The following is a 14,654-nucleotide window of genomic DNA, read 5'->3' on the forward strand; positions in this document are numbered from 1 at the left end:
GGTGTTCGTCCTTTGTGGGTGGATACCGTTGGAGGCTCTCGTGTGAGGGGAGCTAAAGCTTTCAAGTAAGAACCCATTAGGTTGGGCGAAACACGCGTCAAAGGTAAATTACGATTCTATCCTTTTGTGTTTATTTGTTATGCTTTATGGTTTTATTAATTGCGAGTGGTTCTTTGGGTCGGGGTCATTTCCGCGGTAAGTTGGTACCAAACCCCAACATGTTACGCCTGTAACTGCCTCTAATTATGTTGTGATAGTCATTTGCAAGCTAAGAACCCTATCGAAGATTGCTTCGCTTGAAACGATCTTCTAGCGTTTTGTGACCACCTTCCGCAAGCCAAGGAACATGATCGAAGATTGCTTCGACTGAAGCCGTTCTCATTTGTTGCGGTAATACTCTGAAAAGTATCACCGAAGACCAACGCTTGTCGATCCTTTAAAGTTCGCTTGAACTTTGCTTTGGCTATGCCAGTGCGTTGGCACTTTTGCTGCTTGTGAACCAGTATGTCGGTGCTTCTGAATTGTGAAACAGTATGTCGACGCTTTTGTTATTTGTGAACCAGTATGTCGGGGCCTTTGCAGTGAGCTAATGTTTAGGCGCGTTAAGCTAAGTAAGATGATCTTTATCAGGTCGATCACTTAATGTAATAGTAACCGAGCCGATTACATAATCATGTCAAATTGCTTAGAGGGGCTAACTGGCGTACCAAGGAACCCAAAATTGTTGTACGAGGCCGAAATAATCATTCTGAGAGGCTTCGCATTTTGTCGCCGCTGCAATGTCACTGGGGCCGCGATTTCTCCCTGTCGCTCGGTGATAGAGCTGTCGTGCGACGCTGCAGTCGGGATTTTCGCATAAATCCCCTTTCATCCTCATTTCGTTGCTACTTCTCTCATTTGTTCAAGTTCGCTTCGAAAAACTTCAAAATGCTTATTCTCGCTAATTTCACAACCAAATTCACTCAAATTTGTTGCAAATCAAAGCTTTGTTCATCTAGTTTGCTGATCTATGTAAGTTTTTTCCCAACTCACTCGAATTTTGATGAATTTTGCACATGTTTATTCACAAATTTATTGAAAATTCGAAACTTATATTGATGAATTCGCGTTGTTTGTTAAATTTTATGCCATGAAATTGCTTGATTTTGTTTGTATAATGCCTTGGAAGTATTTTGTGACTTGTTTAACTTATTTTGGTGAAGAAACGAGCGATTCACCATTGTTGAACCTCTTAAGGTTGGGAGAACAATGTGGCTCGTTCTTTGATTTTTTGCTAACAATTCTTGTTCAATTTATCACAATAATTTTCATAATATTGTAAGAAATTATTTGATTGCTTGAAAAATGCCATACATGTTTGAATTTGAAATTGTGCTCTGTTTTAGTACTACGTACTATTGTTTTTGCGAACATAGTATCATGCGGCTAGGCGAACCTTAGATACTATAAACCCTTAATTTTTATCAATTTTGCACAATGTAGTATGGCTAGACAGCGAGGTTCCGGTTCTCGGTCCTGAGACACACGACGGGAGCACGAGCCTGTTCAGGAGGACGCCGATCCGTTTAACTCTCTCGGTCCCTTCCCTGAGTGGGATGAGCGGACGTTGTTCTTTGCCCCCGAGCACCACATCTATGAGAGGGTGCGTCGCGGGATTATTATTGGTAGGACGCGCAGCCATGGCTCGGACAATGACACCCTGGGTAAACGGTACGATAAGTATTTCAGCGGCGATGAGGGGTTGCACCTTCTTTGGAAGTCTTGTGGGCTGACTGCCCTGTTTCGAGCTACGCAGGCCACGTACTCATTCGATGCGAGCCACCACGTGGTTCGCACTTAGGTGGAGTTCTTCTGGGACACCACTAACAATTTTCGCTTTCCTTGGGATAAGATGACTGTTACCCCAGCCGACTTCAGTCTCATCTTGGGAGTGGAGTTTAGCTCAATTGCGCTACCGTTTGACAGCTCCATCAGCGTTTTCTCTCATGTGGTTGACGAGTTGTTGGGTCCGATTGCAGTTCGGGCCCGTGCTGAGGTGGAGCCATCACGATTCAGCTCTAAGTGCATTCGCCGGTCGACTCTAGGGATGTCTTTTGAGGGTGATGCGACCACCCGAGAGCAGCGGGTGCGCATCTTTGCACTTATTTTGCTGTCAGGGACATTTTACCCTGACAAGGGTAGTCGGGTGCTGCTTTACTACCTTCCTGCTGTCCACGATCTTCAGCTGATCGGGAGTTACAATTGGGCCAACTTAGCCTATGCTGACTTTCTACGAGGATTGCGAGACTCCTCTCCACATCGGTCTTACACAGGAGACATCGCTCTCTCTCTCTAGCTTCTAGAGAGTCGTAGAGGTATACTTTATCTCTTAAAAGTTAGCTTTAAACTCTTGCTGATATCTTTTTTATCTTTGTAGATCTGGTTTTACGAGTACTTTCCTTCGCTTGCGCCGGCGAGACCATCTCCACGCGAGTTCCCTGTTGGCGCCTGTTTGGGTGGTGGTTTTAGTAACCAGACAACTACTGGCCGTGTTCGAGAGATGATCCTCTCGGTATGTTCTTTTGCATAGTTGACATCTTTATGTTGCTTTTGGTAGAGCTTTATCTTATAGACATTCTTTGCAGGAGCCTGATGTATTATACCAGCCATGGGGCGGTTTGGTTATTCCTGCGCTGGCTGCGCAGTACACTGCTGAGCGTCGCTACGTTCAGGGGACGTATGAGGCGGCGGTGTACCTAGGAGAGAGAGTTGCTATTCAGCACTCCTTAGAGATTTTTGTCATCCCTGCTCCTCCGCCACGCCACATGTTCCATGACGCGATGCTGCTTAACTTATCAGAGAGGTCGCCTGCTGGTACCCCTTGGCGATTTCATGCCAGCTCGGGGCGATGCTACGAGGAGGATCTGTTGGCGTTATTAGCTCCGGCCCCTGTTTTGTCTGAGGAGGCGACGGTATGATTTTATCTTTTTGCTAAGTAGCCCCCAAGTGGTATGTTATTCACTTTGGTTTGCCTTTTGCCAGACCGAGCCTACTGAGTTCGTTCCCCCTCGTATGTCCATCCGCTATCAGGGGACATACGAGCCTATTGAGGAGATGATCCCTCTGGCTCTCGAGGATCAACATTTCGTTAAGCGATCTATCCCTCGTCACCAAACTCGGGTGAGTTATTTATTTGTTGTTTGTTTATATTTGTTTTGTATTGAGACTGATTTTATTTCTTTGACAGTTCTCGCGCGAGGTGGTTATGGCGATGGCGAGGTGCATAGACGCCTTACGGAGCCAGCTCGTGCGGAAGAGGAACGTGGCTTCTTGTCGCCGCGACGACACTGTTCGGGAGGTAGCTTTTCCCTCTTTATTTCTGCATTGTTTATATTTCTATTTTCTTTGCATATGACTTGATTTCTTTTTGCAGGGACAACATAATCCTTCCCGTACTCGGACGAGACTTGAGGTTCCGAGAGAGCCGGCTAGGTCTAGATCGAGGCGTCGCCGCACTACTTCTCGTGGTTGGGGTGGCTGATCTGATGCTGCTCGGACTGAGGTGGTAGAGTGCTCGGGCTCTTCATCTGAGAATGCATAGGCTGGGCCGATGGGCCAAGGAGAGGAGACATCGGCTCCGAGAGTTGGTGGGACGTACGAGGCCGGCTCGTCATCGTAGCAGCCTCCGCAGCCTCAACCTCTGCTGATTTATCACCAGGGCGACCTTGGGTGGACTGGTCCTGAGTTGAGTTTCCCTCCTCCTCGTGAGACCTGAGCTGGTGGGAGTATACTCCTTGATCTGCACAATTCTTTAATATGATGAAAATTCCTCATCATTTGCATCCTCCAGCGCCGTAGTTGTACTTGTGTTTATTATTCTGACTTTTATAGGACTTTGCATGACTGACACTTTTGTTAGACATCTTTTGTATATACAAACTTTTATCTATTATGATTGTATTATTTCTTTGCATTTATTTTTCATTTTATGTGCATATGTGCGTGTGCAAAAATTGTGATTAATTTTGCGCAAAAATTTCCGTCATTTTTATTATTATTGGAGGGTATCCAACTTTCTCCCCCAAAAAGAAAAAATGAAAAATAAATTGAACTTAAAAAAACTTAAATTTGATTAATTTTGAATATATACAAAATGAAAATAGAAGGAAAATATATTAAATTAATAAATATGGGATATTTGGACAAAGGGCGAAATTGTAATGTCATTGTACGAATTCGATTCATAGCCAGAAAAAACGCGGTTTGCTTAGTGTAGGGAATATATTTCAAGCATTACCCCAAACTTGAACCCCACTGTGATCATACACTTAAGCATGGTGGCGTCCAAAGGGAAGAAAGCTAGAGCAAAAGAGTCGCCAACAAGTTTTAGGAACTTGTAAACCGTTCACAGGGTGAAGGTTACACCCCTTAACGATCCAAGAGATCGTTAACTCCAATAGGTCTGGAACCAAGACTAAAAGTTTGGGGATGAAGGTACAAATCCAACCTAAAAAATATTATGATGAAGAGGACATCCTAATCAATGCCAAACTTGGGAATAATTATCTTTCCACGATTTTTATCTGTAATCTCATGTAAGGATTTTTTTATTTTTTTTTTTGTAATTACACCATACAATATGTTGATTAAATTATTGTGTTGATTAGGAAAAGGTTAATTTTTATTATTTAACATAATTTAAAAAAGATCTTATTTGTTGGTGCTAAACTGCTAATTATGTGAAAAATAAATCTATAATTAATAAAAAAATTATAAATATGATATCTTATTTGTCGGATAATAGAAGAAAAAAAAAAGATAAAATATAAGTTTTTTTTAAAAAAAAAAAAAAACTAAATCACTAATTATGATGGACCCTCCCCTAACCCTTCCAAAATTCATTATCACTAATTAAGCATTTACCAAAGTTGCCGGATAAAACTTTTAACATTAAAAGATATATTTTAAAAAAATAATTTTAATCTTAAATCAATATTGGTATATTTATTACATGACACGTCAAATTAAACACTCATATCTCATTCGTGAAGATTTCTTATGGGGTAATTAATTATTTTAAAAAATTAAATTGTGATTTATTTTTTATTGATTGACTCTCAAATCTCATTCATTAATTTTTCTCAAGTGGTGATTGATTTTTTAATTCTAAATTACAATAAATTGTAATATTTTTTTTTATCATTTGTATACCTTTTTATATGTTATTTAATCTATCGGATATTAGAATAAGATATTAATGTTAAATTAAAATAGTTTAAATTATAAATCATTGTTCGTATTTATCTAAAGATAATTAAATAAAAAGAAAACTTTTAGTTTTTTTTAATAATTTAAATCCTAATTAATTACTATTCATTTAATTTTAAAATAAATACGAATTTAATTTTTAATTTGTCAAGATATTATTTTGCTTTTTTAAATAATTGAAATCATAAATCCTCTTTTTTTCAACTATGATTCGTTTGTAAACGAAAGTAAATTGTTGTTCTATACATGTATAGTTATAAAACTATTATATTCTTTCACAAACAATAACTTAGACCATCATTATTCTTTTACTCCATATCAACTTTATACAATGAAAAATTAGTAAAATAAACCCAAAACAATAAGGTAAGATCGAATAAAGATGGTGAGAGTAATAATAAAAAGATATGACTTTATAAATTTTTAAATAGTTAAATAAAAAGTATATACCAAGAATGTTGCATTACTGAAATTAATCTAATTGAATAAAATTAAATCTTTATAATGAAATTTCATTACCACACTACTATAATGATTTTACAACAATTATACATATATTCTACCAGAAACTATAATACACAAATCAAAATTATTACAGACATCTCTTACAATTTTTAAATTTTTTCCCTTATATTATAAGACTATATTTGCAAACTTACTTTTCCAATCTACACATTCCTCTTTTGGAACGGTTCTAGTAGAATCATTTTATTTAATTTAAAATTTTTATATTTATGAATTTCATTCATTAAAAATGTATGGATAAAAATCCTAATATCATAAGATAATTTTAAATGTTAACACTAAAGTTATCTTTTATTGTTTTATTTATTTTATGTGAAGCTTGAATTTAAAATCTCAAACCTTATTTACTCATTTTGCTTATGTGACTATTTAAATTTTTAATTCAAAAAAGAAATGACAAATCTCGTTTTTTGTTGATCAAAATAAGTCTTTTGCATATGTGTTTATTTAATATACTCGTTCGGTTTAAAATTTTAGTATCAATTATGATCGTTTAACTATTAAATGGGGAATTAGTCATGTGAGATTTAGTTTTATTCGTCTCGATGAGTACATTATTAAAATCAAACTTTTATAATATTTGCTATGGAGAGATTAATGATATTTGCGATAAAAAATTTACATCCATATATGTAAAAAAAGATAATTATTACTTAAGTTTTTTTTAGACAGAATACAATGATTGGTTTTTTTGAAATAATTTAAATTTTAATTACTCTATTCGTTGTTTTTACCTATGTGTCAAAATTCTTAAATCTTATTCGTCACTTTTGCTTAGGTGGCGCATAAATTTTTTTAATTCTAAAATAAATTAATAATCTAATTTTTCATTGGACAAAATAATACCTTTTCTTATGTGGCTCGCCAAATGCTCCCGAAAAATGCTTACTTTATTTATATGTATTAGATTAGATTTTATTAGTATTATTTTTGTATATTTTTTACACGTATAAAATTTGAAATGTATTCGTTTTAAGATATAACTTTAATCTGAAGACCAAGATATATAAAATGGGGAAAAATAAAATAGATAGAGGGAGTAATAGTTTAGTGCCATAAACAACATTATTCTTGTCAATATCTTAAAACTAAATAAACCAAATTAAACATGATTACCTATAAAAAAAACGAGACAATAAACTAACATAATTTGTTATATTTTAGAATTAATAGGGTATAATAGTTAGGCAACACAACAAGAATAGGCCAGCCAACATAGATTTAGGCAAAGCCATAAAGCAACTTGAAACTCAAGAAAGAATACAGGAAATCTCAACCCAAAAATACTAAAGATGCCCTTCATATTAACGACTATAAATAGAAGATGGTTTTTCTTGCATAATCATACAATCAAACAATAATCCTTCTCTGAGAGTGAGGGGTAGCTCAAGTGGCGATTCTCACCCCGCCCTTGTGGCTCTCTAAACACCAAAAAAAACAGTATTCCTTCTCTCAACCATTTGTTCTATTGCATAGCATTGTGCATAATTAAGCTTACTTCAAGGAAAAAGAATGGCAATCAAAACAAATAACTCAGCAGCACCTTCTTACGTCGATTTCGATCCTTCATGTGATTTGCACACAGAGGAAGGTCTTGAAACTTTGATCATCATCCTCCCTGGTATAGTTGAATACTTATCTTCTTTTCTTGTTTTTATGTTTTTGTTTCGATAAAGGGAATTTAAGAAGTAATTAATGATAGAGGTAATTATCACAATTTGGTTTTTGGCACGTACTTCATTTAATTTGTGTCTCAAAAATTAGTCAAAACAAGAAGAAATTTTCGTGGTAGAGGGAGTACTATTCCACTATTCAATCTTTCATGTTTTTTGATTGATATACATTCTAGTAACGTTAACCAGATACCATGCACTGTAAGAGCAATTTGTACGAGAGAAGTCAAATAGAGCAAGTAATTTGAAACAGAGTGCGTTTATTAACGTCAACTATTTACAGTGTGAGCATATACACTCCATCATTTCATGCATTGAATGGTAAAACTAATTGGGTTTTTTTGCCTTGTAGACTTTAAGAAAAATCAACTAAAGGTACAAGTTAACAAAGATGGAGTCCTTAGAGTGAGTGGCGAGAGGCCAACAAATGCAGATGGAACAAAGACGTGCCGATTCGTTAAGGACACAAAAATTCCAGAGAGTTGTGACGTAAACGGGATTCGAGCTAAGTTCACTGAAGGACGTCTTCATGTTATGATACCAAAGAAAGTTACACCTACGACTCCTCAAGTCGTCCAACAACCACACCCTGCATCAACATCTCCGGCTCCTCCTCTTCAAGCAGAGGAGGTTACAGAGGATCAAAAGTTGAAACAACCCGAGGCCACCACGAATTCGGACGACCATAAAACAAAGGATAACAATACAAGTGCTGAAAATAAAACAATGGCCGAGACACGTACGAGTGATGATCATGTAAAGGGTGATCATCATATGTTTGAGCATGGAAGTATCATGCAAAGGTTGCACTTACAAGGAAGAAGGGTGGCGTTGGGAGTTGGAGTTGCTGTTGTTACAATGGTAGCAATTGGAGCTTTTGTGACTTCTTAATTTAAAAATATGGGTTAATATAATTGAAGTTGTTGTTTAATTAAGTTGTATATGGAAGAGTAATGGGTAATCTAAGCTCTTCTTGTTGTGCATTGTTCTAAATTAATATTGGGTTAAGGGAATATGTATACATATGCTTGATTAAGTGTAAAGAAATTTCAAAGCATGAATAAAGAAATTTGTGATTAAATTGATGAAATTTCTTATGAATGAATGATTATAAAATTCTTTTTAATAGTAATTGATAAGGAGAATATTGTGGGATATACTTTGAAATATTTTGGGAATATTATAGGATATATTTTGTTACCTAAATCATGCCTAGAATGTCTTGTGTATATCTTTTAGGTAGTTTCCTAATTCTATCAAATTAGGGAATATCTTGTATTATATATTTGCCATGAGAGTAATCAATGAGATCAAGCTTTGATGTTTTATGCAATTTAACATGGTATCAAGAGCAGGTTGAATTCCTTGCGTTTTTTTTAACCCACAACAATGGCCGGAGATGATGTTCCTCCACCGCCACCCCCTCCAACAGAAATCAAACCCAACTCACCCTTTTACCTTGGGTCTCAAGATCCACCCGGGGATTTCATAACTCCTACTCACTTAAAATCTGACAATTATGATGATTGGGCTGCTGATATGCAAATGGCTTTGGAGGCTTGACGCAAATTTGGTTTTTTAGATGGCAGCATCACTGATCCTGTTGCTCCGTGTACACAATCAGACTAGACAGCGATCAACGCTATGTTGATCTCCTGGATTACGAATACCATTGATCCTGAGGTACGTTCTTCTATTTCTAAATTTCGTGAGGCTCGGTTTCTGTGGGAACACCTTAAGAAACGTTATGCTCAGACCAATGGACCTAGAATACAACAATTAAAATCATCAATTGCTAAATGTGAACAAAATCGTGATATATCTATCTCTGTTTATTATGGCAAATTGCATTCTGTTTGGCAAGAATTGGATCATCACAAGCCTTTAATATCATGTTCTTGTTGTACGAATTGTGTTGCGGGTTTGCTTGAGGTTCGGCGTGAACAATCAAAATTACATGACTTTCTTATGGGATTATATTCTGATTTTTATGCACCCTTGCGATCTAATATATTGTCTCAAGATCCACTCCCAAGTCTGGATCGTGCATATCAGTTGGTTGTGCAGGATGAACGGGTACGAGCAGCAACACCTAAGCAGGTTCATAGGCGCTATGAGGCTCTCGGGTTTGCTTTCCGTACGGTTGCACCTCGTAGCTATGATTCTTCTGATCGGGGTCAAGCTTCGGTGTGTGCTAAGTACAAAAAGGTGGGACATGAGACCTCGAAGTGTTGGTCAGACAAAACGTGTAATTATTGCAAGAAAAAGGGTCATGTGGAGGCGAAGTGTTTTGACTTACATGGCCGACCTCCCCCGAGAGATGGCAGCCAGGGGGGAAATATGCGGCTGGTCGTGGTCAAGGCTCGGTGAGATCCAATGCGGTTTCGGGTTCTAATGCTTCAACCAATAGCTCCTCTTCTCATGGTCAAGTTTTCTCTGCCGAGCAATGGAAAGCTATAACATACGGGATTGTTTGGTAATGCTAATATTCCCGAAACGCGATTGAATGGTAAGTTTGATGATACGTCATGGATTATTGATACAGGAGCCACGCATCATGTTACTAGTGAAAAATCTTAGTTGTTTGATACTAAGAGTTTCGATTGTCCTGTTGGTTTGCCTAATGGTCAAACCCTGGTGGCTTCTTTGGTTGGTTCGGTTCACTTGTCGAATAAGATTACTCTTACAGGGGTTCTTTTTGTACCTCAATTGAGTTGTAATTTGATTTCTGTGTCTCAGCTTATTGATGAGCTTAATTACATTATCCAATTTAATTCTTACATATGTGTTATACAGGACCAAACGAAGGAGCTGATTGGAACGGGAGCTAGGAGAGACGAATTATATTATTTTAGCAATTCGGAATCGGTGCATCATGTCGACATTGGTGAAGCATCCTCAACTTTGAAGTTATGGCATCGTCGAGTGGGGCATCCTTCCAAGAAAGTAGTTAAGTTGCTTCCTCATGTTAGTAGTAATAAAGATTATCTAGATAAGGGGTATAAAGTATGTATGTGTGCTAAACATCCTAGAAACAAGTTTCCTTTGAGTGATAGTAGGGCTTCGAGAATTTTTGAAAAAATACATTGTGATTTGTGGGGTCCTTAACGACATGTTTCATCGTGTGGCGCTCGTTATTTTTTGACAATAGTTGATGATTATTCTAGAGCTGTTTGGATGTATTTGTTGGTTGATAAAACAGAGGTTTTACGAATGTTTTTGGCTTTTGTTGCAATGGTTGATAGAAAATTTTCACAAACCATTAAGATTATGCAAAGTAATAATGGTACTGAGTTTAATTGCTTGCATGATTATTTTGTTGCTTCGGGAATTCTTTTTCAAACCTCTTGTGTCGGAACTCCACAACAAAATGGGAGGGTTGAGAGAAAACACAAACATATTCTTAATGTTGGGGGAGCTTTGAGATTTGAAGCCAATTTACCTATTTATTTTTGGGGTGAGTGTATTCTTGCTCCTGCTCATCTTATTAACCGTACACCCACACCCTTGCTCCAAAATAAAACTCCTTTTGAAATACTTTTCAATAAACCTCCTTCTTTTGATGCAATTCGTACCTTTGGATGTTTGTGTTTTGCACATAATCAGAAAACTAATGGCGATAAATTTGTAAGTCGGAGTAGAAAATGTGTTTTTGTGGGCTATCCCTTTAGGAAGAAAGGATGGAAAGTGTATGACCTTGAGTCGAAGGTTTACTTTGTTTCTTGTGATGTGAAATTTGTAGAGGGAGTGTTCCCATTTGATGCCCCAAATGATGTTAATATAGAGTCTACTTCCTATGATAATGGAGAAATACATGAGGATTTTTCGGAGTGTGTGGTTTTTTATGAAAATGTGGTGAATTATAATGATGGTGAAGTAGCTTGTGATGATGCTTTGGTGGTAGTTGATGATCCGGTGGCTGCCGACCACGACCCAGCTGAACCCGTGGCTGCCAAGCCAAGGCAGACCGCAAATGAGCAGCCCGCACCCAGCTTGGCAGACAGCTCCGCAGCCACCCCGTGGCAGCCTTCCATAAATCGCAGGGGGGCTGCGGAGGGGCCTGTTTTTCCACCACAAGCAGCCAGCCCCACAGCTACCCCGCGGCAGCCTGCCACAGACCGCAGGGGGGCGCGGAGGGGACTGCCTCATAGCGGCAACAACTCGAAGAGTAGTCCGACACCTACATTGAGGCCTTGGGTAAGGGCCAACGTGAGAAATTTCCGTCGATTAAGCTTCGTGATTATGTGAGTTACTCTGTTTTTGCTAATAATCCGTCTTCGTCCTCTCCGTCATCCAACACCCCTTCAGGTACGCCTTATCCTTTAGCACACTATATAAATTATGACATGTTTTTTGTAAATTATCGAAAATTTCTTGCAGCTGTAGTTCAAGGAAAGGACCCAAAATTATTTAAAGAGGCCATGAAATATGAAGGTTGGCGTCATTCTATGAAGGAGGAAATACGAGCATTGAAGATTTTTTAATGGGACTTGGACATTAGAGCACCTTCCTCCCATAAAGAAGGCTTTAGGTAGTCAATGGGTGTACAAGATGAAATTTTTGTCTAATAGTGATATTGAACGTCTCAAGTCTCGATTGGTTTTCTTTGGTAATCATCAACAAGATTGATTATGGTGAGACTTTTGCTCCGGTTGCGAAAATGACTACGGTGCGTGCTTTTCTTGCTATTGTTGTTGCTAAGAATTGAGAACTTCAACAAATGGATGTTTAGAATGCCTTTTACATGAAGATTTGGATGAGGAGGTGTACATGAAATTACCTCCTGGTTTTGAGAGTTCGGATCCGAGTTTGGTTTGTCGATTGAGAAAGACTTTGTATGGATTGAAGCAAGCTCCACGGTGTTAGTTTGCTAAATTAACTGCGGCTCTAAAAGGGTATGGTTTTCTACAATCTTACTCTGATTACTCTCTTTTTACATACACTAAAGGCACTGTTCAGATTAATGTCTTAGTCTATGTTGATGATCTTATTGTTTCTGGGAACGATTCCGCTGCATTGACTGTTTTCAAGGCTTATCTTGGTGATTGTTTCAAAATGAAGGACCTTGGTCCTTTCAAATATTTTTTGGGCATTAAGGTTGCTCGTATTAAATCAGAATTGTTTTTGTGTCAATGAAAATACACCTTGGATATTATTTCTGAAGCAGGGTTATTAGGTGCGAAACCAAGTGGTTTTCCAATTGAGCAAAACCACAAACTTAGCCTTGCTAGTGGAGCATTGCTTGTGAATCCTGAGTCTTATTGCAGATTGGTAGGACGGTTGATTTATCTCTCGGTAACTAGGCCATATTTGGCTTATTCGGTTCACATTCTATCACAATTTATGCACGAACCTCGGATTGAGCACTGGGAAGCCGCTCTAAGGGTGGTTCGTTATTTGAAGGGTACCCCGTGACAGGGTATTTTGTTGAGTACATACAGTGATCTGACTTTGCAGGGTTGGTGTGATTCAGATTGGGAGGCGGGTCCTCTTACTCGTCGTTCGTTGACCGGTTGGATCGTGTTTCTTGGTAAATCTCCTATTTCATGGAAGACCAAGAAACAACCCACAGTTGCTACATCTTCTTCTGAGGCTGAGTATCGTTGTATGTCTTCTACTACACATGAGTTGAAGTGGTTGAAGGCCTTGCTTTTGAGTATGGGTGTCCAACATCCTAAGGCGATCAAATTGTTTTGTGATAATCAATCTACTATACATATTGCTCGAAATCCAGTTTTTCATGAACGTACCAAGCACATTGACATTAATTGTCATATTGTTCGTGATGCCATTATAGAGGGCTTAATTGCTCCTTCCTATGTCTCTACTAAGGAGCAACTTGCAGATATTTTCACTAAAGCGCTTGGGAAGACTCAATTTGATCATCTTCTTTCCAAGTTGTGCATTTACGATCCGCATGCTCCAACTTGAGGGGGAGTTATTGTGGGATATACTTTGAAATATTTTGGGAATATTATAGGATATATTTTGTTACCTAAATCATGCCTAGAATATCTTGTGTATATCTTTTAGGTAGTTTCCTAATTCTATCAAATTAGGGAATAGCTTGTATTATATATTTTCCATGAGAGTAATCAATGAGATCAAGCTGTGATGTTTTATGCAATTTAACAGAGAAAGATATTGTTGTAATGGGACTTATCATTGGTAAACTAGTTTTGCTACTCAGACGACTTTTAAGGGGGTGATAAGGGAATTCCCCAACCCATATAACTATATAAGAACCTAAAACTTGATTTTAAAAATTTGAGGTCAAAAGGTGAAATCCTTATAGACTACACATGTGCTGATGTACTAATGTATGTAACTTATTATTGGCCATTAGTTTAGATATATTTTATGGAACATATTTTATATAAATTTGGGTGCCTTCCGCACATAAAGGTAGGTTCATCCAAGTAGAGCTTGCAAAAAGTCGTGCTGTGTCATATTTGTGTTCGATCTAGTGTCAATTTCGTATTTTTTACAAAATCTATCAAAAACTATGAATTTCGGATAATTGCATAATTTGACCACATTATCCAAACGGACCGTGTTCGAGTTGGTTATGTGTCGTGTCATGCTGTGTTGACTTTGTTTTTTCTCTCAGTAACTTCGTGTTTGTGTCGTGCCGATTTCGGTCGTGTCGTATCAGAGATTAAATGCCAACTCTACATCAAAGGTTAGGGGTGAAACAAATACAGTTCAAAATCAAAATCAAGCCACAAAGCAAACTGCATTATTGATCCAGTTCGGATTTTAATTTTAATTTTATTTTTATTATGGTTCAGTTTGATTAGGGAAATTTGAAAAATCCGGTTTACCAAACCAAAATTTTGACTTATATATATCTAAATTATAGCTCAATTTTGATTTTCTGTCCTACCTATATAAGACAAAAAAAAACCCCCCTAATTTAATCTTCTTCAATTTTATAGGTTTTGAAAAATCAAGCCCAAAAAAATTACAAATCAACGCCCATATCACTAGGATCAAAAATGCAATTTGGTCGCAAATTTTAAGATGCACCACACATACACTTTTGAATATTTGGTTTAAAAATCTAAACAATTACAATTTTGAACATTTAGTAAAAAAACTTGAACATCGCAAATTTTTACCATTTAGCATAAAATCTGAACAATCGCAATGCACCACACCTATACTTTTGAACATTAAGTAAAACAACTGAATAATCACAGGTTTTGA

The 14,654-nt window shown here is 37.3% G+C and overlaps 2 protein-coding genes across 2 annotated transcripts; both read left to right on the top strand.

Moving 5' to 3' along the window:
* The first annotated feature begins 6,788 nt into the window (after nt 1-6,788).
* Nucleotides 6,789-8,530, top strand: LOC110721158. The gene is made up of 2 exons (XM_021900288.1): nt 6,789-7,393; nt 7,798-8,530. Exons 1-2 carry the CDS (start codon nt 7,285-7,287, stop codon nt 8,334-8,336), a joined length of 648 nt encoding a protein of 215 aa, XP_021755980.1. The 5' UTR covers nt 6,789-7,284; the 3' UTR covers nt 8,337-8,530.
* A 559-nt stretch (nt 8,531-9,089) lies between these two features.
* LOC110721148 lies at nt 9,090-13,376 on the top strand. The gene is made up of 6 exons (XM_021900280.1): nt 9,090-9,632; nt 10,185-10,455; nt 10,597-11,642; nt 12,405-12,486; nt 12,613-12,740; nt 12,903-13,376. The coding sequence occupies exons 1-6, from the start codon at nt 9,090-9,092 to the stop codon at nt 13,374-13,376; spliced, it is 2,544 nt and encodes an 847-aa protein (XP_021755972.1).
* Nucleotides 13,377-14,654: the final 1,278 nt, after the last annotated feature.

Source organism: Chenopodium quinoa, unplaced genomic scaffold, assembly GCF_001683475.1.
Source record: "Chenopodium quinoa cultivar QQ74 unplaced genomic scaffold, ASM168347v1, whole genome shotgun sequence".
In the NCBI taxonomy this organism is placed as follows: domain Eukaryota; kingdom Viridiplantae; phylum Streptophyta; class Magnoliopsida; order Caryophyllales; family Amaranthaceae; genus Chenopodium; species Chenopodium quinoa.